Below are 25,955 nucleotides of genomic sequence, written 5' to 3'. Positions count from 1 at the left end.
TGACTCAACTTCTGCTCCCCACTTTCACACTGACATTACTCCCTTGTTTCCATGTGGCCGCTCCCAAGTTTTGTTCCCAAATCCCACAAAGTGCTTCTTGCTGATACAAGCAGGTCTGTGAGCCTGAATTTGAGCCTGGCTCAGCCTCAAGGCAAAATGAAGTCGGGTTACTCCATGTGCTGCTGCACAGATAGTGTCAGGCTCAAGTGATTAAAGCAGCGTGTTAGTGTTGGCTGCGATTTTGGGGATAAAAGCTGTGACTTGCAGAGTGGAACGAGCCGTGGCCTTCCCAACTGAGGAATGCTTTCCCTGGCTGAGGAATGCTCTCCCTGTCTCTGTCTCTGTTAAATAAATGCTGGGTTTATATCCAGGCTGGGCAGGGGGTGTGCAGGAGTAACCTGAGTTTCTAAAGGATTTCAGGTCTGTCAGCGTTGCTACCCCAGACTGCTTAAATATATATATAAAGCTGCACACCTAAAAATCAGGGAGCTAGTTAAAAAAAATTAATATCATGTGAATTAATACCTTTGGAAAAGGCTTCTTCACTCATGTCCTTTGCTCTTGTGCTCTCCTGGTTTCTCTCTTGTAACCTCATTAGAAATTTAAATATTGAAACACAGCCTTTTTTTTTAATCACCTACATGTAACTCCACAGAACTTCGGAAAATGTGTTCATTATCACAAAAAGTTCACAAACAGCCAGGAAAGCTGTAGAGTTTCTGTCAGTTAATTATTGAGGGGTTGGAGAAATCATCATTGCAGAGTAAAGGGAGAGTTTCGGAGTTTCTTAAAAATATTATGGGGTTTTTTTTTTTCCCCCAGATTATTTTTAGATGCAGTGACAGAAGGTAGAAAAGGCCAGTGGATTTACAGGGTGCTTTTATGCAAGGAGAGACTATTACTTACACGAGTTCAAAGCTTATTTATAAAACAGTAATTACCGTCCCCGGGGATGGAGGCGGCAGCTCCTGTCGAGGAGGGGAGGGGGCTACAACAGTTAATTGGCAAATCTGCTTAAAAGCTTCTTCCTGACCTTTTAAAAAACTTTTTGCTGCAACAGGCTCCGGCAGAGATTGAAAACCTGCCTAAGGAAAGGCCACCTTTAATACCAAGACTTAGCTCTGAATGGCTTTTCAAAGGGCTGTGGAAATCCTCCTGCTTAGGGAGCCGGCAGAGAAGGGATGGATGCTCCGTGTGGGAGGGATGGATGCTCCATATCTGCAGGATGGTGCTGACAGGGCTCCAGGAGTGGGGTGGGACCTGAGCCTGGCAGCTCCCTTCCCACACCCCAGCTCTTGGGATGGCTGGAGTATTAAAGTGGGGAGCAGAGGGAGGTTCTGAGAGGCTTCTGTGGGACCTGGTGGGAAGCCTGGTCTAGGGGGTGGAGGCACCAGGGCTGGTCCAGCCTGGGCACCACTGGGACAGTGGTTTAAGAGGAATCTTTCCTTGCAGGAGGATGCACAGTCTGGATGTGGGAGTTGAGAGAATCCTGGAATGGCTGGGTTGAGGTTTTACACACTCACCTTTTGTGGTGATGGTCCTGGGTGGAGAATTCACAGCGACTCCTTGGATTTCTCCTCCTTCTCCCTCTGCCCAGAGACAGCTTGGGGAGATCATGGGGGTCTAAATGTCTGCAAAATTACTCAGACACCTCTTAAGTGAGTCCCTCTCGTTCTGGAGAGTTGTTTGAAAGGCAGAGGGGGAACAGGGCAGTCGGGGCACTGGGGTGGTGACCAGGGCACAGCCAGGGGAGGGTGAACCTGCAGGTCAGCTGAGGGCTTGGGGGTCATACCCAACCCCTGGTGATTCCAAGGCTTGCAGAGAGCAGGGATGAGCCAGGCTTTGCCTGGCTGAGGTGGTCGAGAGCCATGGACCAAAAAAAAAATCCCTTTTCCAGCACATACTGCTGGTGAGACCAACTGCTGTGACCTGGAGCAGGTGGAGTGCTGGGACCAGCACACCTTGAGACTGAAATAGGGGGTGAAATGGCTGAAAGTGCCTTCAGTTGCAGAAAATGTTCACTATTTGGGCTATTAAAACACCAGCACTGAATGGTTTAGGCTGCCCTGGGGAACAGCAGCACTTTGGGAGGGGGGTGAGCTGCTGGGCTCCTCCTGGGTGTGATTTGTGTGGTCTACCAAGGAAACCTCAAGGTAGGGACATGAATGGGATAAAACCCCTCTCTCACAGCCCAGCAGCTCCACAGTGAGGAGGTGGCAGGAGCATCCCAGGTGACCAGGGTCACTCTGCATCTTAACACACAAAATTGATTACGAGCAGGAGAGAATTACATTAATATAGTCACTTGTCACTGAGGTCTTATTAGTAATCTCCACTCATTAGTCTGGAGAGAATAAGGATGTGACCTTGTTAACGTCCTTGGGCAGGGAAAGGCTGAGTGACCACTTGGAATTGATTTATTCCTTAGCCCCTGAGCCGTGTGTGTGTGGCTGTGGCCGTGGGCACACCTGGCTGTGGGCACACGTGGAGGTGTTTCTGTAGCTGGAATGAAGAATTGGCATCTCCTCCCCTGCTCCATCAGCACCCTTTGGGCTGGTTCAGCCGCGAATGAGCAGCTGTATTGTGCAAATAAAAAAAAAGAAATAAATAAAAGGAGCTGCTGGTGATTGATGGGAAGGGACGAGAAAAGTGACAGATCCTGTCCCCGGAGGCCACATCCCGCCCCTGCCTCTTTCCTGGCACTGTGTGGTGCTGCTGGGTGGGGATCTCCCAGCTTCCAGCTGCTCTGGAGCCGCAGCATCCAAACCCCGGCGCTGGGAGGGGTGGGCTGCTGCCAGCCCCCCTCTGCTCCCACAGCAGCACTCAGCTGAGGGCAGGGTGGCTCTGCTGTGGGGGCAGAGCCTCAGAGCTTTGGGGTCCTCATGACAACGAGGACGTTGAGGGGCTGGAGCGTGTCCAGGGAAGGGAACGGAGCTGGGGAAGGGCCTGGAGCACCAGGAGCAGCTGAGGGAGCTGAGGGGGCTCAGCCTGGAGAAAAGGAGGCTGAGGGGGGACCTTCTTGCTCTCTGCAACTCCCTGACAGGAGGAGGGAGTCAGAGGGGGGGGTCAGGCTCTGCTCCCAGGAAACAGGGGACAGGGCAAGAGGAAACAGCCTCAAGTTGTGCCTAGAGAGGTTTAGGTTGGATATTAGGGAAGAATTTCTTCATGGAAAGGGCTGTCCAGCCCTGGCACAGCTGCCCAGGGCAGGGGTGGAGCCTCCATCCCTGAAGGGATTTAAAAGCTGTGTGGACTTGGGGACATGGATTAGTGGTGGCCTTGGCAATGCTGGGGGAATGGGCTCCATGATCTCGGAGGTATTTTCCAACCATAATGATTCCATGACTCCGTAATTCTCTCTGTGGGTGAAATCAAACCCCAGAGCAAAGCACAGCAGGGTCCTGCCTCCTGCTGCAGCCCCGGGCAGAGCCGCCTCTCCCCACTGTCGGGGCAGGATCCCAAAGTGCCTCTGCCACCTCAGCAGCCCTGCATCGGGTGATCTGATTTTCTCTTTCCCTCTCTGGAGGCTCCCGTGGGTGCCGATCGTGCCCTGAGGGTTCCTCTCCCTCCACCTGCCAGCTGCCCGCGGCCGTTGTTCCCCATCCCGCCGAGCTCCCCCGTAATTCCAAGTGACAACCCCCCTCTCCCCCCAGGCCCCCCTGCCAGGGAGGAAACGTCGATAAGGGTGGAAGCGAAAGAACCGCTCCAATTGCCGGGAGCGCGGAGGGGCTCGATAAGTGCCATTGATCAGGAGCCTGTCAGCGCCATCGCTCAGCGCTGCCTCTGGCGAGAGCGGCGCCGGGGGGGGAGCTGCCGGACCCCCCTCCGCTCCCCGGGGGCTCTCGGGGGCCGGGGGTGGTTCTGATGGCCAGGAAGGGCTTTTCCCAGCCTCTCGGACCCGCCCGGCAACTCCATCCCTGCGAGCGCAGCCGGGGGCGCGGCGGCTTCTTCTTCATCGGCCGCTTCCTCCGGCTGCTCCTCTTGTCTCTCAAAGTCGCGTTCCGAAGCCACACAAGCCTGAGAAAAATTTCAGGGGGCCGCTGCCAAGTACTTTCGGCTGAGAATTTGGGTTTTGTTGAGGGGAAGGGATCGTTTGTCTCCGTGAAAAGCCCGTTTTGGGGGGGGCGGGACGAGCTGGACGTCCCCCCGCGGTGTCGGAGCCCCAAGCGTGACAACCCGCATCCGCTCCGCTGCCACCCGGCCGGCCCTGGAGCCGCCGCCGCACAAAGGGGCCGGCGGGCAGGGCTGGGCTGCTGCCAGCGGGAGAAGGGAGAGAGGCAGCCCAGAGGGGCCGGTCCTGCCCCGCGGGGACGGAGGAGGCAGATCGGGGGTGAGGGTCTGATGGGGGAGCATCCCAGCGCCCCCATCCAGGGGGCTGTGCTTGGGCACAATCCTGCCCTTGTCCCCCAGGTTTTCCTGGGGTCCTGGCTGCCTCTGACAGGCTCCTTCATGCTTTGACACTTATTTTGAGCAGGGGTGAGGAAGGAGGTTTGCTGGATGGATGGCTGGGCTGTGTGTCCACCTCAGGTTGGAGCTCAGAGCTGGTCTTAGGTGGGAGGATGGTGGGTTTTGGTTCTGTTACAGTTCTGTGCTGGTGTTGCCCCTGCCAGATGGCTCCATGTCTCTCGTGTCCCCAGTGCTGTGATCGTGTCTCTCCAGGTTCACCACATCCCTCATTTCCTTCCAGCTGGTGACAAAGGGTGTCCCCAGCTCTACTGCAGATCTCTGGGCTGTTTTAGGCACTGCCACGATCACCCAAACCTTCCCCAGACCGCAGGGCATCATGGCAGGGGGTGCCCAGAGCCTGTGGAGCTCACAGAAACACAGAATATCTCAAGCTGGGAGGGATCATCGAGTCCAGCTCATCCCTGGTGCTTCAGTCCATCCCACAGGGGAGCAGAGGTGGCCTCAGAGACACCAGCCTCAGAGGAGAGATGAGTCCCAGTGGGCCAGCATTGTTATCCTGGGTGTGACATGCTGGCTAATTCCCCTCTGTGCTGAAGGAGGGACGTGTGGTGCTGGTGCCACCCACCCACCGTGTCCTTGCCTCTCAGTTTGATCCTCACCTCATTACAAGGCAGATAACGAGGAATGGCCTTGTCCAGGTCTGATCTGGGTGTGTGCATTAAAAATCAATATTCCTCTGCTTTGAGGAGCATCGGGAGCATGTGAGGATGTGCTGCATCCACGGGGCTGAGCGGGGATCACAGCAAGGCCTCTGTCATCCTAGAGGTTCATAAAACGTGAATTACTGAGCAGGAACTGGGAATGAGTGACTCCTTTCAGCATTAATCACTGATGGAGCCAGACCTTTTCTAAACAATTTTTCTAGGCAAACTTTCTTTAAATAAAGGCAAATTCAGGCTTAAAGATTTAGCGACCACCTAACTCCAGCTGTGTCCAGCTGTGGGAACCTCATGTCAGCATCACAGCACAAGTTGCCTGTAAGTGTGTGTTAACACAAACCTTGTTGTTAGCGGGTTTCTGGTTTCATGGCATCGTGGGCCAATGACTTGGACCATTAGTTGTGTGTGTGATGTACCCAGCCCTGACTGAAAAACAGCCCCCAAACCCCACACTTCTGCTTGGGTGAAGTCCGAGCCAAGCTGATGGATGAAGAGGAAGGGTGACCAGTGACCTTTGGAAAGAAATCTGGCTGTGAAACCCTTCTCAGCTTAGCTGGGAAACTCCCAGTGACAGATCCCACTCTTTGCATGCAGCTGAACATAAACTTTTAAAGTACGATCTGGGTGGAGGGCAGGGTGGGAACCCTCCTGATTTTGTTGGGAATCTGAAGAGATTTGATGATTTTTTTTGAGCTGTAGCTCCTGGAGTCATGGGACAGGGAGCGTTTCAGTTCTTGTGTGGAGCCAGTACGTCCTGAAGACAAGAAAACTGCCTCAGGAACCAGAGGAAGCTTTGGAGAACCACAGCCCATATGTATCTGCATGGCTGGGTTTGGAAACAATCCCAGTTTGAACTGGAATTTGGCTGAAGGTGGTTAATGTTCTTCTCACCTGCAGCAAAACCTCAGCATTCATTTCTTGCAGAGCTGTGAAACCATTTGGAGATGGAAACCAGCTCCCAAACCAGCTCAGCCTCAAGTGAGTGCTGACAGCCCGGTGAAGGTGGTGGCTCCACCACAGTTTGAAGGTCTCAGTGGATCAGAGGAGAGCAGGTGGGAGCAGCAGGAAGAGGAGGGATGCTGGGGCAGCGTCTGGGTGTCCCCACCACAGACGGGCAGGTTTGTCCTGTGCCACCTGGGTCACCTCATGAGCATGAGGCACTGCACGTGCTGCATGTCAGCCCCTGGAGTGCCCGTGCAGGACGTAGAACAACTTTAAAGAACAGGGGAAACTGTTGCCACTTCAAAACCCGTCTCGGAATTGACGCCAGGACTCCAGCAGACTGATGCTCCTTTCTTCTCCCGTTAATTAATTCCTTTGCCTCCAGTGAATTTCCATCTCTTTTAGTTGTGCTGCAATCAAAGGGCTGCGAGCAGCAAGGCTCACATTAGGAACAGACCCATCCAACCTTTTTTTAATCTTCCTGTATCAGTTACTCGCCTTTTCCTTGTGCTGCCACACGGCAGCTGAAGCACAGATGCCAGGAGATGACTCTCTGAAGGAGAGCTGGGGCACGCAAACCCCTGGAGTTTGCTCCCAGCAGGTCTCCTTCCCTGCAGCCCAGAGGAAGAGTCCGGATACGTTTTGCTCAGAGACACAAACGGGCAATTACGTGGTCACCTGAGAAGTGCCTGATGATTTATGGTGTTATTAAAAGGTGATGGTAAGAGTAGAGAAGATTTGTAGCATCTGCATGGAAACCCCCGTCCCTGACCCTCACACCCCAGATCCCAACGTATTAAATATCCAGGGAGGCACTGAAGCCTGCGGATCGCTTTGAGGGAGAGCCCTGCACATCTGGGAACACTTGGCCGGATACCCAAGGCCCTGGACAGTGTGTAATTAAATGTAATTCACTCCTTGCCCCGCTGTGGACTCGCAGAGGCCGTTCCTGCTGGAAGGGAGGTCGTGGCCGCGGCCTCGTGGCAGAGGAACGTGCAGCCAGAGCTGAGGGGAAGGTGAAGACGTGCTTTGCTGGGGGGGATGAGGGTCAGATTGTGGGAAAGCAAGTCATCTCCAGGTGCTGAAAGAGCCAGGGCTGGAGTCTTTATGCCTGGTGGGAGCTCAGCCTGACCCCAACCAACAGCTCTGTGTTCTCCACAGCGATGGCAGCTCCCAAAGAGCCTCCACGGCTCACAGGTCTCTTCCAGCACCTCTGTGACACCTTGGCTGTCCTTGGGCAGAATGTTGGATCTCCTCCTTCTCTTGCCCTCAGAAGTCTGTAGAGGCCCAGGGTGATGCAGTTGGCTCAGGTGGTGGGAGCCCGTGCTGCTGGAGCAGTGCAACATTCCTCCCCCTCCCTTCCTATCCCATCATTTGCAGTTCTGGTTTCTGGTCCCCTGGTTGGAGGTGCTGCTCGTTAGAGGGAAGGAACCATAACTGGAAGTGAAAGGTGCAAAGCGTGGGCTGATGGGAGAGGGGTTGAGGTCCCACCTTGACTGGGATGGCCTGGATGTGTTATCCCACGTGTTATCCCACGTGTTATCCCACGTGTCAGTGTCCAGCAGAGCCTGGACACTGTGTGTTATATGGCTGAAGAGCAGTGTGGGATCTGAGGGAAAACCCTCTTTTTGGGGGCTCTGATCCTCCATGGCTTCCCAGCTGGAAGAGATCTCCCCTTCCAGCCCCTGCCTGGCAGGATTTGTTAGGATCCTCTTGGCTTCAGTGGAGTGATGCTGCTTTGCAGCAGAGGGGTTCCCAAGTTGGAATCACATCTCACTCTGCCTTACTTTGGGCAAACAGTGATTTTTAGGTACAAGTGGGAGATGGAAGAGGCTCTGCTGGGCATGTTCACCTGCTGGAAGCCTTCACAGTGCTGAACTCGCAGCCTCTGCTTTGAGCTGAGCTGGAAATGAGCAGAGTGGAGGATGCACATGTTTTCAGGGAACAGGGGAGAGCTGGCAGGGGTAGGGATAAAAGCAACATATGTCTGATTGAGCAAATGGAGAAATGCAGGCCAGATGGCTGGAAACACTAAGAACTCTGTAATAATTTCTAAAGTCTTTGCTCTCTGGAGCAAGATTAGGGCACTTGCAATCTTTTCCTCCCTGCTCAATTTGCCTCCTGTGCTGGCCACGTTACTCATGGCTTTGGGCAGAGCTCTTAATGCTGTTTGTGACCTTCAGGGATTTGTGGACTTGTTATCTGGGCTATAAATGTTGAGTATCATTCAGGGAGCAGCTGATGATTCGGGAGGGTGACCCTCTATCCCGGGGAGGTGGGTCTTTGGAAGTGCCTGTCCCCATCCCATGTATGTTACAGGGTCTGAACAGCCTGGCAGGAGTTGGAATAGGTCCTGGGGGAGGTCCTGGTCATAGAACTGTAGATTGGTTTGGGTTGGAAGGGACCTCACACAGCATCCAGTCCCACCCCTGCCATGGGCAGGGACACCTTCCATTATCCCAGGTTGCTCCAAGCCCCGTCCAGCCTGGCCTTGGACACTTCCAGGGATCCAGGAGCAGCCACAGCTTCTCTGGGCAACCTGTGCCAGGGCCTCTCCACCCTCACAGCCAAGAATTCCTTCCCAATATCCCACCTAACCCTGCCCTCTGGCAGTGGGAAGCCATTCCCACTTGTCCTGTCCCTCCATCCCTTGTCCCAGGTCCCTCTCCAGCTCTCCTGGAGCCCTTTTAGGCACTGAAAGGGTCTCTAAGATCCCTCTGGAGCCTTCTCTTCTCCAGGTAGAGATATCTGTGGTTTAGGAGAAAGGCTGCTCTTTGTGCTGCTCCAGAATCTCATGATCAGCTGTCCAGTGTCTCTGTGGATGGTTGTAAAAATAGATATTGTTGTGTTTTCTCTAAAATATGGGTTGTTTTGCACTCAGAGAGGGTGTGTGGTGTCTTTGGAGACAGATCCTGCTGACCCTGTGCAGGCACCATGGATGTGGGAGCTGATCCCTCGGGGCTTGTCTGTGCTGCTGGAAGAGCTGATGGGTTCCTCCCAAGGTGGGGACACTCTTAAAATTAAATAATTGTACTGTTTAGGTGATCTTTATGTAAAAACCCCAACCAACCAAATTTCCTGGTGTCCTTTGAGGGGAAAGGCATGGTAGGGGCAGAAATTGCAGCTACATCAAGCTGGAAATCCTGAATAATCCCAAAATAACGCAGGCTGCAGTTTTTGAAGTGCTTTCTTTCCTTGCACAAAGCGAGGGAGAAAAAAAATAAATCTGTGTGTAAACCCTGTTTCAAGGAAATGAATTGCAAATAAGAAAAAGAAATTCAAGTTAATTCTTCTTTTCCAAGCACAGCTCCATGCAGTGTTTTGGAAGTCAAGGGATTTAGGGATCGAGCGATAGCGTCGATGTTTTCTGGTAACAAGTACAAACTGTAGCAGCTTTTAAGACTTCAGAAGCTGTTTCTGATTAGGATCTTTTCTTTTGACAACTTTTTTTTTTCTTTTCAGGAAAAAAAAAAAAGAAAGGGTGGGGGGAAAGGGCTTTTTGTAACACAGTCGGGCTAAAGATGGGGGGAAATCTGTTTGAAATATGCAGGGACCTGAAAGCAAATCTTGAGTGAATAATAAGTTTAACTGACCTTAAAATATCCCATTGCCATGAGGGATTTGAGAGTAATACTTCAAATGGATTTTTGATGAGGCTCTGCAGGCTGTGGGGAATTGAATATTTTTACCCAACACGTTTTCTGATCTAAATTTCCACAATAACCAGGAAAAAAAAAACCTATTTGGGAATGCCTAAAGAAGGGTTTGTTTTGAGGGTTGTGTTGTTTCACTTTAAAGCTGCTGCTGCGCAGGGAAAAAAACAATTTACTGGAAGGTCAAAATTACCTTTTCCCCCCAACATCAAATTTATTCCTGAATTCGTCCTGACCCCCAAATCACAGGACAGACCATCCCTGTGGTCACTTCTACCTAAAAGAGAAGCAACCAGCATTTTCTGGACTGTCTGTCCATCTGTCCATCCATCTGAGGGGACAATTCAATCATTAACAGCCAGAGGGACGCGCGGTGTCCTCAGAGGTGGGGGGGCTCCGCCAAGGGCCCCACTCCTGCCCCCCATCCTGAAAAACAGAGCACAAAGTGGCTTTATGTCAGTCCCTTGTACCAAGTAACAAGCCAAGGAACAGCCTCAAGTGGTGCCAAGAGAGGTTTAGGCTGGATATCAGGAAAAATTTCCTCATGGAAGGGGCTGCCCAGCCCTGGCACAGCTGCCCAGGGCAGGGGTGGAGTCCCCAACCCTGGAGGGATTGAAAAGCCACGTGGATGTGGCACTTGGGAACCTGGGTTAGCAATGGCCTTGGCAGTGCTGGGGGAATGGCTGGACTCAATGATTTTGGAGGCTTTTCCACCCTAAACTATTCTGTGGTTCTGATTGATGCCCTGCCTTGCCCTGCACCAGCCCCTCTGATCCCAAGGCTTTCCCGGATCAGTCCCTTCGGAGCCACATTGCTCCAGAGGCAGCTCCCCAGTTTCCAGCCTCCCTTTCCTTTGCAGTCACCACCCTGGCATGAGGGTGTGCAGAGCCCAGCCCAGGGCCCAAAGCTGGAGGGATTGAGGGATCATCCCAAGAAGTGCCTTCTCCCCCTCACCATCCGCAGGGATGAGGACAAGGACACTGTAGGAAGGTGTCCCACGGGTGGGGGGGCCATGCTGGCACCCCAGAGCCTGTCACCAGTGGGGGGGGTGGAATCTGGGCAACTCTCCTGCCAGCTCCTGCCATCCCAGCCTGCGTGAGTCCAGCAGCAAACAAGCTCCCAGTGTCCTCCCTGCTCTCCGGAGCAGCCGGAGGTGCCGGTGGCAGGAACGCCTCCTGGCCTCCCGCCGCTCCCCGGGCTCCACACAGCCCCGGATTTTCCCTCCACTGCATTCAAAAAGGGGAAAAAAGAGAAAATTGTGGTCCTGCAGCAGCTACCGGGTCCATGGGCTGGGGAGATCCCCCCCTCTCACATCCCAGGGCCACACAGAGAGCCCTGCTTGGTTGCTGCCTCGGCTCCCTGGGTCCTGCCGAGTGGGTGATCCCACTGAACTGTGGGATCATGGCCTTGCTCCTGGCTGGGGTGGGCTTGGCTCTGGGATCTGGCCCTTGCTCTGCCCTGCTCTGCCCCTGTTTATCAGAGATGTTGTTGGGTGTGGCTGTGCCAGGGATAAGGGACCCATCGGTGGCTGGGACCTGGCCAAGGGACACTGGTGGGCTGAGCTGGTTATTTTGGCCCAGTATCCCTCTCCGTGCTGCTCCAGTAGCAGGTCCTGGCTGCAGAAACAGCCATGGAGAGCCCAGGCTGTGTCCTGCCCAGCCCACAGCAGGAGCACACCGGAGAATCACAGAATCATGGAATGCTTTGGGTTGGAAGGGACCTTAAAGCCCATCTCATTCCACCCCCTGCCAGGGGAAGGGACAACTTCCACTAGCCCAGGTTGTTCCAAGCCCTGTCCAGCCTGGCTTTGGACACTGCCAGGGGTGGGGCTGCTGCTTGTTGATGTTTTTTGGGGGGGTTGGTTATCAGGCAACAGCCCAAATTGTGCTGCTGGTTCCTGTGTCCGTGTGGCCCCGGTGCTGCTCCTCAGCAGCAGCTGCTCCCAAAGCTGTTGCACAGCAGGAGCATCTTCTCCTGCAGCCTTGATGTTTCCAGTGCTTTAAATCAGAGAACCACTGAGGTTGGAAAAGCCCCCCAAGATCTTCGAGTCCAACCATCCCCCAGCACTGCCAAGGCCACCACTAACCCATGTCCCCAAGTGTCACATCCATGTGGCTTTTAAATCTCTCCAAGGTGGTGACTCCCTCACTGCCCTGGGCAGCTGTGCCAGGGCTGGACAGCCCTTTTGGGGAAGAAATTTTCCTATTACAGCCTTTCATGCTGGTCACAGCCCTGCTCTGAGCTTGGCTCCCTGAGTCCCAAGCTGCCTGTCCAGGGATCCAGGGATCGATCTGCCTGTCAGGCTGCAGGTCCCATCCATCATCCCTCTGCTCATCCATCACCACTCAGGTATTGACGTGTCTGGGTAAGGATGGGAATGGGGTGATGCTGTAGGAGATGGGGAATGGATTCAAACTCCAGGCTGCTGGAATTGCTGGTTTCCCTCTCCCCCAGGAACACCAGACTGCTCCCAGTGCTGCCTGAGCGGGTCAGTGAGTGTCCATGTGCTGGGCTCTGGGGTAGTGAGGAGCCCATGGAAATGTGAATTTGCTCAGTCCCAGAGTATCTTTCCCATCAGGAAGAGCAGCTGTGGCAGTGAGACACACTAACACCAGGAAGCTGGGATGTACTAATTTTTTTCCTTATGAAAAAGGCAGTTTAGGAAGAAACCAGCAGGGCTGTCCCTGGAGCCTGGCACCCCCCTGGGATGTGGGGTCAGCACTGTGACCCTTCTGATGGATGTCTGATGCCCAAGGCCTGGCAGAGTCCAGCCCCTGGCTCCAGGGAGGATTCTCCTGCTTGGCAGAATGGCTCTGCCTGGGATGGGGGACACGGACACCCCCAAATGGGGGCTGCCTGGGGAGCTGCTTCGTGAGAAGGGTATTGAAGTCTTTACAGCTTCTCCAAAGGAGATTGAGGTGCAAAGGGTGTTTTGTTTCTCTTCCCTCTGTATCTCTTCCCACCCAGATCCCTGGTTCTGGGCAGGAGCTGGGGAGCCTGAAGCCCAGCAAAGGAACTCCTGGTGGGACTGGCGTGGATGGGGCTGGTGGGGGGGGGGGCGCCTGGTTCTGGGCTGTGCTGGAGTTGCCTTCCCCTGAGCTGTGGACGGTGGTTGGGGTCCTGCCCACCACTCAGCTGCAGCTTTTCATGGAAATGTGCAAACTTCCTATTTTGGATCCTCATCCTCCCTCAAATCCGGCTGGAATGGGCCGGTGGGATCAGCCTGGCTGGGGGAAGATGGGCAGACAGACCGTGTGATTGCTTAAGCCACATTTCCTTAGGAAACCAGGCTAAAAATAGTCAAAATCCAGTTCTTTCCCACAAACAGCTCCGATTGCCACAAACCAATGCTTTTCCAGTGAAGAAATGTTTTGTTGGAGAATTCCCAGTTGTTCCTACTGGAGAGAGGGAGGGAGGAAATGAGCAATAACGCCGGGGTGAGAGACCCTGGGTGGATGGAGCCTCCATCTCCATCCCCTGGGGCTCACCCAGTGCTGGTGACAGGGAGCTGGGAGCTGCCCATGGCTCAGGAAGCTGGAGAAACCTCCATATCATGGAATCCCAGACTGGTCTGTGTTGAAATGGACCTTGAAGACCATCTAGTCCAACCCTTTGCCACGGGCAGGGACACTTTCCAGGTTGCTCCAAGCCTCATCCAACCTGGCCTGGGACATTTCTGAACCTTCCCAACGTCTCCACAGTTCCTTTCCAAGGGGCTGGAGAAACAGCTCTCATTTTTTCTTCAGCAAAGAGCATAATCCACCCCTGTCCCCCTCCTCAGTGGGGGATTTCCTTCGCCTGGGGACCAGCTGAGGCTCAGTGTGAGGGGAAGAGGCTGAGCTGCCGCCCCACTGGGCTCCCAGCAGCATTCCCAGCAGCATTGCCAGCATCTCTGAGCCTTCCTGGCCGAGCCTGGCTGGATTTCTGAGGCTTCTCCCTTATCTGTGGAGGAAACAGTGATGAGGTCCCATGTGATGGGCTGCAGGCTGGGCAGGGGAGCCCCTCACACAGATGGAAGTGGCTGAGCAGGTTGTTGGGGAGAAGAACCATTTGGCAGCCGCTCCATGTCAGGGCTCCTCTCCCACTTCCCCCTCACCCGGCTCCTGCCGGTGTCCCTGTGGATGCCACGGGATGGGATGGCACAGGGCAGCCTGGGCTGTGCAAGGGATGGTGGCTCCCATCCCTTCCACGCTCCAGGGTGAAGCTCCTCGCCAGGAAATGAGGCTTTTGCTGATAGGAAAAAAAAAAGAGCTAAATTTGTTTCCCATCTTCCCCCAGGCTGGATTACAAATTTGACACAGATGGGGAATCTTTGTTGTTTCTGTGGAAAACTGGATGCATTTTTCATCCCAACAAGAGCAGCATGGCAGCATCTGACCCGAGACAAACACCAAACAAACCCTTTCCTGGGTTTTTGTGGGTGGTGGAGGGACAGATGAGCTGCTCCAACTCGGAGCCACCGTGAGCTGGGACACACGGAGGGTGTGTTTGTGGAGAGCCACAACCTGCTCGGTGGGACACAACAGGCAGGGGAGGAGATGGGGACCAGGACAAGGGGGTTTTAGGCTGAACTCTTCCCTGGGAGGCCCCAAAACTGAGGAGGAGGCTCTGACCTGTGGCACTGGGATGCAGGGATCTGGCTGATGGATCTGTTGTAACCTCCACTCCGGGAGGGAGGACAAGGAAATGGTTTTGGGCACCTTCCAGGCTTTACTCTCCCACCACAGAGTGAAACCTCTCTCCTTTGAGGTGCAGTTATGGATCCTTTGCCCTGCTCAGCCTGGGAAGGTGGTGGTGAGGAGGGCTGGGCAGGCCTGGCTCCATCCCTCACCCCTGCAGGTGACCTCTCAAGGGGTCGGGAGTAACTGTCACCTTCAGACGGATCAACCCGGGGCAACCTGGGGCTCTGTAGAGCTGTTGGCTCTTCCAGGCCATCAGGTTCTTGCCAGGGTCAGGCAGCAGCAGCTCTGCCATCACCTGCCCAAGCTGTCAAAGGCATTATTGGGAAAGTGGGAATGCCTGGATCCTCCCTGGCTGGGGACCAGGGTTCTGCCATCGTGGCGTTGCTGCCTCAGCACATTTCTGCCCCTCTGTCCCATGGGCAGCTGTGGAATCACTGCCCCCCGTCCTCCCTCCTGTCCTCCCCCTGCCCCAAATCTGCTCCCTGTCCCAGCCCACCGAGGGTGCTGGTGCCCCAGTCAAGAGCTGGTGCTGCAGGTGCTGCTGCTCCTCTGCCAACCCCTGAGCCTGACCCAGGCACCCGTGGAGGTTTGTCTAAACTCAGGTAATTGCACCAATATGGTGCTTTTCCTCCCTGGGGCCAAACCCTGCAGCTCTGGCCCCACTTTGGGCTCATTCCTGAAGCTGCTGCTGGCTCAGACAGAGCTGGGCTGGTCCAGCACCACGTGGAGAGGGCAGGAGGGGCACTGCTGGCTCTGTCCCCCCTCCTGTACCCTCCAGGGCACCTACTGCCCACACCCTGCTACTGGGATGGGTATCCAGTGCTGGAGGGGTTTGGTGCTGGGGGCATGGAGTGTCCCCAAACATGGGGATGCTACCAGCAGGATGGGATGGAGGCTGGAGGAGGAGAGGAGTGAGGCACCAGCTCAGTTCTCCTCCCTCAGGGGGCTGGGGCAGTGAGGGGGATCCTCTCCACAGGGGCATTGAGGATTGCAGTCACCAGCGATCTTGGTGAGCTTTATGATCCCAAATACCTTTGTGGATCTGGCCAAAAGAGCTTAAAACCATCACTGGAAATGGTGCTGGTGGATCCCCACAGCCCCACTGCTGACCTCAGCCCTGGCTCCAGCTCATGAGCAGGGACTGATTTATGTTTTCTTAGGTAGAGATGAGACACTTCTGGATGTGTTTCAGAACAACTCATGGCTGGTTTGAGGCTGAAGCTTCGAGCAGGACTCGGTGCTTGTTCAGCAGGGGAGAGCCAGGCTGGGAAAGCATTTTTGCAGAAGCCTCCATGAGATGTAGGCAGTGGATCCCCCCTGGATCAGCACTTGGAGAGATGTTGCTCTGATGGGCTCTCCCCACGCTTGGAGAGTCTTTGATTTCTGAGTCATTACATCCAACCTTGAAGAATTCCTTTCCAACCTCCATCTGAGCCTTGGTGATTCCAGCAGGACTTGGTGGCCCTGGCACACAGCTTTGAATCCCAGCTCTGACCCAGGAACCAGGGAGTTCAAAGTACCCATTTTTGCCCGTTTAAAAGAGAAGAAACTGTGGCTTGAAAATGTTGGAATGAGTTATATTAAAAATCATGAGGCTGGGGGGACCTTCTCTATTCCCTGAAAGCTGTTGGGGGGCCCCATCACCCCCTTACCTGGAGGGATGGCTGTGCAGGAGGAGGGTGAGGAGTGGGATGAAGGGCTCTCCAGGGCACAGACTGGAAGGGACAGCCAGCCCTGCCCATGGTGGCCTTGGAATGGCCATCTGGAGAGCCCGGCAGCCCCTTCCCCAGCACTCTGTGAGGGTCTAGGCCGGGCTGGGCCAGCCCCATACTGAGATCAAATAAACACAAATACCCTGAAATTATTCATGGCTCTGGGGACTTGTCTCGATGCCTCGTCAGCATCTGTTAATCAAATCAAAGCAGCTGCCAGTCCCCGGCCAGCGGGAAGGTCTCGCTCTGGCAGACATGTGTGGATTCCTCCTTTCTTCCTCCCTCGCTCCCGCTGCTCCTGCACCTGCGGAGGGATCGGGACCGGGGTGTCCAAGGTGGGCTCCTGTCCCGGTGCCTTCCCCGGGGCCGGCAGGGCTGGCAGGGTGGGCAGGGCTGGCAGGGTGGGCAGGGTTGCTGGGGATGCCCCTCTCCTGCACCCCGGGATCGGGACAGAGAGGGCTCCCAGAGACCCGGCACTGCGGAGGGTGGGGCGGGTCCTGCCACCTGCACCGTGCCCTCGTTAATTGGTCTAAGCTAATTAGCTGAGAGCTGGCGGCTCAGGCCAGCACTGCTCCTGGGCTGGGGCTGCCTGCAGACACTGTCCCCCAGGACGTGGCAGCGAGGGGATGGATGCACTTGGAATGGTAGTGACAGCACGAGGGGGAATGGCTTCCCACTGCCAGGGGGGCAGGGTGAGATGGGATACTGGGAAGAAATTCTTCCCTGAGAGGGTGGGGAGGCCCTGGCACAGGTTGCCCAGAGAAGCTGTGCCTGCCCCTGGATCCCTGGAAGTGTCCAAGGCCAGGCTGGACAGGGCTTGGAGCAACCTGGGCTAGTGGAAGGTGTCCCTGCCCATGGCAGGGGGTGGAACTGGGTGAGTTTTAAAGTCCCTTCCTTTTCCTTTTGCTCAATCAAGCATCAGGAAGTGGAAGAATTCCCATTTCTTCTGCCCATGCAACTTTGAAGCTGCAAAAAAAAAGTGATTTTTGTGACCTTTTTATGCCCTTCCTGTGCTCTCCTCCATCTAGGTGGGAAACAGGGAACAACCAGCCCATTGCTGCAGGGGAATAATTTAGTGAAAACCAATATGTGTGGGGTTTTATTTGTAATTGAAAACAAAGACTTTAGGCATACTTAAGAGTGGTCTCAGGGATTTTTTTTCTATATTTATTTAACAGCAAAAGATTTTGCATCTGAACAGCTTGCTTGGAGCATTGAGAGTGGGGACAACTGGTCCGAAAAAAAATAGGTGGAATTGTCTCAAATGTGTGTTCGTTGTGTCACACCCATCAGATCAGGGTTGTGGGGTCCCCTCCCCTCCCCAGCCTGAGCTGCACGGCCCCCAAGAGCAATTTTTCCTTATTTATTGGAGCGCCAAAGGATCCCAGTTACCAGGGGGATAAAATCTGTCCCCCGTGTGCGGGTGCGGGAGAGGGTGATTTGTGTTTGCCCGCGCTCAGACAGCAGGTCAGGTCAGAAAGCACAAGATGCCTGGGGAGGGCAGAGCGTTGTTTAAAGGCTGGTGGTGCTGAAAGGTGCAATAATCCGCCGGATTACTTTCCGGGGGAGCTGCAGGAAAATTTACTGCCTTGGAAAGGGATTATCACAGCGCCGCTGCCAGCCGATTCCTTCCCTTTCTCTTCTGAAGAGGAAGGAAGCTTTTCATTGAATTCCTGCTGCTCAAGCCCGCGAGCGCCGCTCCCCCTCCCAACCACCACACTTCCCACAGCTTGGAAGGGGAGAAAGTAATCGGGATGATGGCAGGTTTTATCCTTATCTCCCCTCTCAGGTGTGAGAGGGAAATCCAAGGCTGTGTTTGAGTCCTGCTGGTGTGAGGTCACAGGTGACCCTTCCCGGCTCCGAGCCCGGAGGTGCTGAGCTGTGGAGGGGGTGGGGAGGAAGGATAACCAGGAGAAGGGAGAGGGTCCAGGAGCGTTTCTCCAAGCCCCAGCTGCAGGAACAGGCTCTGCACCGATGCCACGGGGGCCAAGAGGACTCCGGCCCCGAGCACCCCTTCCTGCGAGTGAGGACCGACTCGAGTGCCTGCATCCCCCATCCCAGGCAGAGCCGAGCTGTTCCCTGTCAGAGAACGGAGCTGGAGCAGCTTCCCAGGCTGGAACCCAGGGCCACTCCTGCACCGAGTTCACAAGTCCTTCAACAGTTCCACCCCCCCCGGGGCCGGGGCTTGGCGGGGGGGCTGGTTTTGTTTGATTTCCTTCCCCTGGAAGGCAGGAGGGCGGGGGCCGGGGCAGCAAACCCCTTTAATTGTGTGCAATGAAGGCTGACAGTGCCGAGGCGCAGCCTTTAAAAGGGGTACTGAACCTTTAATTCCTGAATAAATCATCTCCAGTCTGTTGCTCCTTCATCTGCAAGCTGTTTGAGCGCGGCTACACAGGCACTGCTGGGAAGGGTCATTTGGAGATCAGAGCCCTCGATTGACCCGGGTCACAGGCAAGACACCTGCCACAGGCTGTCCCCTCGCCCCCGGGATGGGCAATCAAAGGGACACTGGGGAGCCAGCCGAGAGAAGAGGATTTCTAATTGCTGCCACGCAGCTCGTGCTTCATTCCAGGGGGATGGGGAGGCCGTGTGTGCCCACGGCATCCCTGCCCTGGCTGTGCACCAACCCAGTCCAGTGTCCCAGCAGAGCTGGGCATGTGCCAGCCCCTGCTTCCTGAAGGGCTTTTGGGGATTCAGTGCCCCACCATGCCTGGGCAGGCCCCATTTTCTGAAGGGTTTTTGGGGGTTAGTGGAGCTGTTCTGTTCCCCACCTGTTTCAAGCCAAGCAGTGGGTTCAGCTGGCTTGTTGCTAATGGTTATTAAGTCCATGCTTGTTGCAAGGGAAATGCTGCTGAACACGGGGGTGGGTTTGCTTCATCCCCCTTCAGCCACTGAGGCAGCACCATCCTGCTGTGGTTCCATCTCTGGGGGAGCTCCAGAGGCAGGAAATGCTCACATGTGGGGTTGCCAGTGCTCATTTCTGTAGTGTGGGTGGTGACTCCATCAGGGAGCAGGAGTCCCAGGGTGCTCTTTATGGACCCCATCAGGGAGCAGGAGTCTCAGGGCTTTGTGCCGTGGTCCAGGGTCACCCCTGTTGGCACAAGCATGGGGGGATCCAAGTGGTGCAGACTGTGAGGGGTCCCCAGCAGTCAGTGGGAAGTTCAGCTGCTCAGATTTTTGGGGTGACCCCATATATCAGCTCCACATTGGAGAGGAGTGAGGAGGGACCCCATGTCTCGAACCCCATGGATGCTGAGGCCAAACAGCTGTAGCTCCAGAGCAGGGAAGGAGCTGTGTCCTTGTTAAGGCTGATTCCTGCTCTCCATAATCACTGGCTGTGATGTGCATTCATCAGAGCCTTTGGAATAACCATGCAAGGAAAAAACCTTCAGGGCCTAGAGCTGCCCCTAATTGCAGCCTCTGGCCATACAGGTTGGCAGGACGGGGATGGAAGTGTGGGGTGGCCGAGGGGAGCAGGTTGGGGGGGTGTGGGAGCCAGGGTTGGTGTGGGGACTGTGGGGTTGGGGTGGGGGCACAGCCTTTTTTGTCCCTTCCTGCCAGGAAATTGGGGTACACAGAAGTCTGGGGGACTCTGTAGGTGGGAAAAGCAGATGTGTTTTCCCTCATGGCCCTGGTCCTTGTGGGGGTTCATAGCTGGGTGTCGAGTGACCGGTGAAAGCAGCCACTCCATTAGAAACGCAAATGTTGGCTCCAGCTTCTCCCCTTTCCTTCCCTCCTCATCTCCCAGATCTTGATGCCACATCAAAACCAAAACTCCCCAGCTCCTGGCCCTTCCCAGAGCCCCCAACACCCCCCACTGCTGCTGTCCTCCTGCCCTCCAGCCCAACCAGTGAGGGAACCCCTCGGGAAGGGTTTGTGGGGGCTTGGACCCTGTGGGGCACAGCCCTGGCAGGCAGCAGCACCCAATCCAACGCATCTCCCTCCTCCTCTGAGACTCTTTATCCTCTGAATCCCAACCCAGGGACCCTGTCCCCGTGGTCTCCTGGTGGGAGAGCTCTGGGGTCCTCTGGAGACCCCCCAGTCGTGGTCCTGGGCTACAGCTTAATGGGGACAGGGGCTTCTGGGGGGCAGGAGGAGGCTCTGGGGGCTGCCCGGGGATGCTCCAGCTGGGAGCAGGACCCGGCAAACCTCCTCGATGTTTCATGTATCAAACTGTAATTAGGAGCAAAGGGCAGGGGGGTGCAAAGGAGCATTAATAAATTATCTTCCTTGTTGTTAATTGACGTGTCTCAGTCAGCCCGTGGTGGAGCCCAGGGCTTGGCTCCCCTTCCAGGCGCATCACGGGCTTGTTACTGCCGTCATTAGCATATTCAGGTTTCCCTGCTTAAAGCCAATTAGCTCCCGGCCAGGCCTGATTGGGAAGCCGCGGCCTCATTTGCACATTTTTGAATTGGTGAAAGAATCAAAAATAATGGAGGCGGCTCGGGGGTGGGGGACGCCGGGGGGGCTCCGCGGGCTGGGGGGCACTGGCAGGACCCGCTGCCCCTTCGGAGGAGGGGGAGAATATCACAGTAATGGAGGAAAAAGGAACGGGGGCTAATTTGCTCCCGGGCGGCTTGGTGAGTGGAGCCTTCCCAGTGCAACCTTCCCAGCTCAGTCCTCCCAGTTCAGCCTTCCCAGCTCAGCCCTCCAAGCTCTACAGAGGTTCAACAGATGCCCCAGAGCATCCTCTGGGAAGAGAAGGTCATGGGGTGGCCTGGGATGGGGGTAAGCACGGCTGCCCACACATAGCCCCCCTATTTTTGGGGAATGGGGGCTCTGGGATGTCCCCCAGTAGCCGGGAGCAGGGATCCAGGGCTGGATCTGTCCCTCCCGACATCCAATCCCCCTCCCTGCTCTCTCACACCTTTCTTCCCAGCAAAGGTGCTGCTATTGGAGCTGCCTGGAAGGAAGAGGCCGATATCTCCGAGTTTCCATAACTGATTCCAGTTTAACAACTTCATAGCTGCCGTGGGGCCACAAAGGCAGCCTTGTCCCTGGGGCTGAGATAAGCCTGGGGGTGATTCATATGCAGATCCGGGTGGTACCGGGTGTCTGCTGGGAGAGGATAAATCTGTCCCAAGCCTTGTCCCCCCTCTCCCGGTTCCAAACTGTTTTACATTTACACAAAAACGGTTCTGTCCCCCACCGAGCCCCTGTCACCCCGCCCGGGAGGGAGGGAGTCCCCTGGAAGTGTGGGGTGTCCCCTGCCCGGGGGTTTTGTCCCCCATGTCGTCCCATGGCCCATCTTAGTGCCTTGAAAGAGTCACTTTCTTTGCCCTGCAGAAAGCTCTCAACCATGTCCCACCCGGGAGAAATCCCCTCCTTTCACTCCTTTTGTCTGGGCTTTTTGGTCAATGCTCATTTTTTAAAACAAATAATAATAGAGAAGGGTTTTTTCCCCCCCTTTATCTCTTTTTGGTGGTAATATAGAACGTGTAAGCCCTGAGCCCACAGTACCCATCCCCCTGATCTGATGGCCCCCATCACCCCTGGGGTTGATCTGGGGTTTGGGGTCTCCCAGCACAGGCTATATCCCTGCTAAGGTTCTGCCTGGTGTTTCAGTGGGGATGAATTGTAGGCAGGGCCTGTCCTGCTCTCCTGGTTTTGGCTGGGATAGAGTTAATTTTCCCTGTGAAGCTGCCCTGGGTGATAACTCAGGGATGCTTTGGGCTGCAGGGTTATTTATCAGCGAGGTTGAGCTCCTGAGGGTGCATCCCTTGGGCTCTCAGCTCTGTGCTGGGAGGAGTTCTCCTTCCTCTGCACCAAAATCATCCCAGAGTCGAGGAATCACAAACCAATTAACTCTGGAAAGTTATGTTGGCCCAGTTTTTGAAGTCTGCTTTGATTCCCTGCCTGCCACGGCTGTTAGTCAGTATTTAATGCATTTCTGCATTTTTATCATCATTTAATCTGCTGTAACTTCCTGCATGTTACCTCAGCAGAGGAAACATTTCATGTGTTGAATATCCCCGTGTAGGAAATCCCATCTCTGATGCCTCTCAAATGCCAGTTGTTTTATTAATTAAAAATCACAATTTATCAGCTTAATAGAAAGGTTAAAAGGGTTGTATCCCTCCTCCTGGGCACAGTCTCCTCTTGAAATCCCAACTCCTTCCAGGGCTGCCCAGGGTTTCCCCACTGCAGTGTCATGTACCTGTAGGCACTGCCTGGCGTTCCCAGGGTGTTCTCTTAAGGTCAATAAGAATTAACTGCAAATTTAATTAAAGTTTCCAATGTTTGCATAAAAGTGGGGCATAACAAAGCCTGCTCTGCTCTTTGCCAGTTTAAGCCAGATCTAGAGGGAGAGCAGGGTTATCAATAATTAACTGGGGTAATTTAGGGGAAAGTATTAGGGAGTTAATGATAATGTGAAATTGCATAATTATCTCCCAAGTAGCTGGGGGTGATTGAGCTGCTCAGGAAGAGGAGGTGCTGCACAATTAAGTGCTTGGAGGCCGCTGTTCTCGACAGGATCCTGGGATGTTGGGACCCAGCTGTCCCTGCTGGGGGGCAGTTTGGGGAGTGAAGGTCTCTGCACCCCAGCACAGGCACAGGGGCCGCAGCTCTAGGGGTGCCTGTGCAAACAGAGCTGCCCTGATGTGGGTTTTTATTAAATGTTCTCTGTTAATTACGTGGTGATTAAGCCGTGGATGGTGTGGTTGGTGTTAATTAAAGTAGGTGCAGCTCCTGGGAGCTGAGGAGCCCTGGGTCAGCAGGATGGGGGCAGGGAAGGTGCTGGTGCTGCTGGGTGTGGGTGAGTGGGATTCTGGGGGGCTCTGGGGGTCCCTTCTGCCCCACAGGCCCCTTAGGGATGGCCTTGGCACTGTGGGATCAGCTTGACCCTTGTTGTCCCTCTGCAAGAAGGAAGAGGGGGGTAGGAGAGGCTTTCCAGCTGTGGCTGCCTCATCCCTGGAAGTGTTCAAGGCCAGGTTGGACGGGGCTTGGAGCAACCTGGGCTAGTGGAAGGTGGAGGGTTTGGAACACAGGCTGAGGAAAGGGCCGCTTGGCTATGGGCACAGCAGGGAGGGCACAGGTGTGGGTGTGAGGGTCTGATCCTGGTTTGGGAAGGTGCTTCCCAGCAGGAACTCTGTCAGTCAGCCTCTCTGGTAAGTGCTGTTATTTGGGGTGATGGGGAAAAGCTGCTGAAAAGGATGGGGACCCACGGCTGCCCCAGGACTTAGGGACCTCTGGAAGGGCATCCCACTGGTGCTAATGGAGTGCTGCCAGGAGAGGACACTGGCAACAAGAAATTGCTCTAAAAACTGGCACTATGCAAAAATTTACAAAATAAAGGGGGGGGAAGCCACAAGTGGCTTTTGCCTCTTGTCTGGGGGAGGGAGCTGTGCGGGGCCCAGCATCGCTCACAAATGCTTTTAATCAAGTGTTCTTTCCTGAGTCCAGGGGAAAAAATCCCAGAAACCTCAAGCTTTTCCCATTACATAAGGAACAGATGCTGCTGGGCAGAGCCCTGACTTCCCCCCAGCACAGCCTTGGCTGCTGCATGGCCTGTCCCTGTCCCTGTCCCCAACTGCCGTGGGGACCCAGCTCCCTGCTGGGCACAACCCTCCAAGCAGCGGGATGGGGATCCCAGGGAAGCTGTGGCTGCCCCATCCCTGGAAGTGTTCAAGTCCAGGTTGGAGGGGGATTGGAGTAACCTGGGCTAGTGGGAGGTGTCCCTGCCCATGGCAGGGGGTGGCACTGCATGGTCTTTAAGGTCCCTTCCCAAAGAATTCCAGAATTCTATGATTCTTCTTGGAAGTGGAGGAGGGGGATGTGGAGAGCTCTGGGGCAGGTGCCTGTGCTGGTGGCAGGGAGGACTCGTTCTGTCACACAGGGTGACATGGCTGGGTAATTTCTCTGGTAATTAATGCCTCATTAAAGTGCACGAGGGAACAATCAGGGCAGTGAATTTGCCCCAGCACAATGGCTGGGCCCTCCGAGATTTCCTGCCTTTCTTTTTAGAAAGAAACTGTCTTTTTCTGGGCTTAACTGCTCACTGGCTGGGGCAGAGGAGGAGGGAGCCCTGGGGGCATCTCCATCCCCAACTACTGCTTGGGCATCACCCCTGTGATGTCCCACATGGTGGGTCAGCACCTCCAGGACATGAAATTTGCCTGGAGGCTGGGGATGAAAACCAGCCCCGCCCCAAAACGTGTGTAGTGGGTCCTAGAGTGTCCTGGGAAGGGATTTTTGGATTGGGGAACCTCCAAGGGGGACCAACAGCCTGGATGTGCTGCTGGTGGGGCAGAGTGACAGGGAGTCCCTTCCCAGGGACAGACTCTGGAGGGGACAAAGGGGACACTGTCCCTGAGCAGAATGGAGAGACCAGGACATGGGGACTCCTGGGAAGGAGTTTGAAGATGAGGAGGTGACCACTGGGGTGTGACGAGGTGGTGTCCCTGGCTGGTAGGACAGAGGAAGGAGAGAGTTGGTTGTGGTTGGGAAGCCCCTGAGCATTTCTAGGCAGGTTTTGGGGCTTGTTCCTGCTCATCGTGGCATCGGGTCAGAGCAGCTGTACTTTGAGCCCTGACCGTGCCCCTCTGTCTCCCCAGGAGCCTGATGCCAAGGACTCTGGAGGGGCAGATCACCATGGAGAAGACTCCCAGCTACTTTGTCACCAAGGAGGCCCCTCGGCGCATCTACAACATGTCCCGGGACACGAAGCTGATCGTGGTGGTGCGGAACCCGGTCACCAGGGCCATCTCAGACTACACACAGACCCTCTCCAAAAACCCCTCCATCCCCTCCTTCCAGGCCCTGGCCTTCAAAAACGCCAGCACGGGACTGATCGACACGAGCTGGAGCGCGGTGAGGATCGGGATCTACGCCAAGCACCTGGACAACTGGCTGCAGTACTTCCCCCTCTCCAAATTCCTCTTCGTCAGCGGGGAGAGGCTTGTCAGCGACCCGGCGGGGGAGATGGGCCGTGTCCAGGACTTCCTGGGCCTGCAGAGGGTGGTCACGGACAAACATTTCTACTTCAACGAGACCAAGGGCTTCCCCTGCCTGAAGAAGCCCGAGGGCAGCAAACCCCGCTGCCTGGGCAAGTCCAAGGGGCGGCCCCACCCCAGGATCGACCCGCAGGTGGTGCAGCGTCTGCGCGAGTTCTACAGACCCTTCAACATGAAGTTCTACCAGATGACAGGGCAGGACTTCGGGTGGGACTGAGCCACCCCTGGGGCACTCCACCACGCTGGGACCTGCTCTGCCCGGCACTGTTTGGAGCCAGGACTGCAACCCAGGGATGCTCCGGGCTGCCGGGGTCCAGGGATGCTCGTGGTCATTGTGGTCCAGGGATACTCTTGGCTGCCACGATCCAGGAATGCTCATGGTCATTGCCCAGGGATGCTGGTGGTCACTGTGGTCCAGAGATGCTCGTGGCCACCCCACCAGCAACCTCCTCCCTTCATTCTAATTTATATCGGACCTTTTCTGGCAAGAAATGGACTTTTCTGGAGTAGAGAGAAATATTTAAGAAATAAAACCACAGATGGCCCCTCTCCCCACCCTGACCAGATTAAATATTCTTCCATATAAATCTTGCTGATCTGTATTGACCGGGACTGTTCCGGGTGGCGAGGGGGACGTGTGGGTGTGTGGATGGGGCTGTGTGTGTGTATGGGGTGGATGATGGATCCACCATCCATAATAAAACCTTTGGAAACCAGCTGGACTCCAGGGTGGGCGACCAGAGGGTTTTTGCTAAACCAAATTCCCGTGCTGACACAGGCACTGAGGGCCCGGGGGTGGTGGGTGAGGCCCTCGAGCAGCAGCCCCTGAGCACAGGGGGTGTTTTGCAGATGGAATGTAATCTGTAGGAACTGCCTAGTTAAGAAAACA

At 55.2% G+C, this 25,955-nt stretch overlaps 1 protein-coding gene across 1 annotated transcript in view; it reads left to right on the top strand.

The window, feature by feature from the left end:
• Positions 1–25,671, top strand: part of HS3ST6 (heparan sulfate-glucosamine 3-sulfotransferase 6) — a 31,011-nt gene extending 5,340 nt beyond the window's left edge. The window contains exon 2 of the mRNA XM_027656631.1: positions 24,668–25,671. Within this exon, the coding sequence (XP_027512432.1) occupies positions 24,668–25,283 (616 nt within the window). The 3' untranslated portion in view covers positions 25,284–25,671. The remainder of the gene's footprint in view (positions 1–24,667) is intronic.
• Positions 25,672–25,955: the final 284 nt, after the last annotated feature.

The sequence above is a fragment of the Corapipo altera genome, unplaced genomic scaffold (assembly GCF_003945725.1).
Source record: "Corapipo altera isolate COAL_440 unplaced genomic scaffold, ASM394572v1 104, whole genome shotgun sequence".
Lineage (NCBI taxonomy): Eukaryota > Metazoa > Chordata > Aves > Passeriformes > Pipridae > Corapipo > Corapipo altera.
This window is presented reverse-complemented; position numbering and strand designations above follow the sequence as displayed.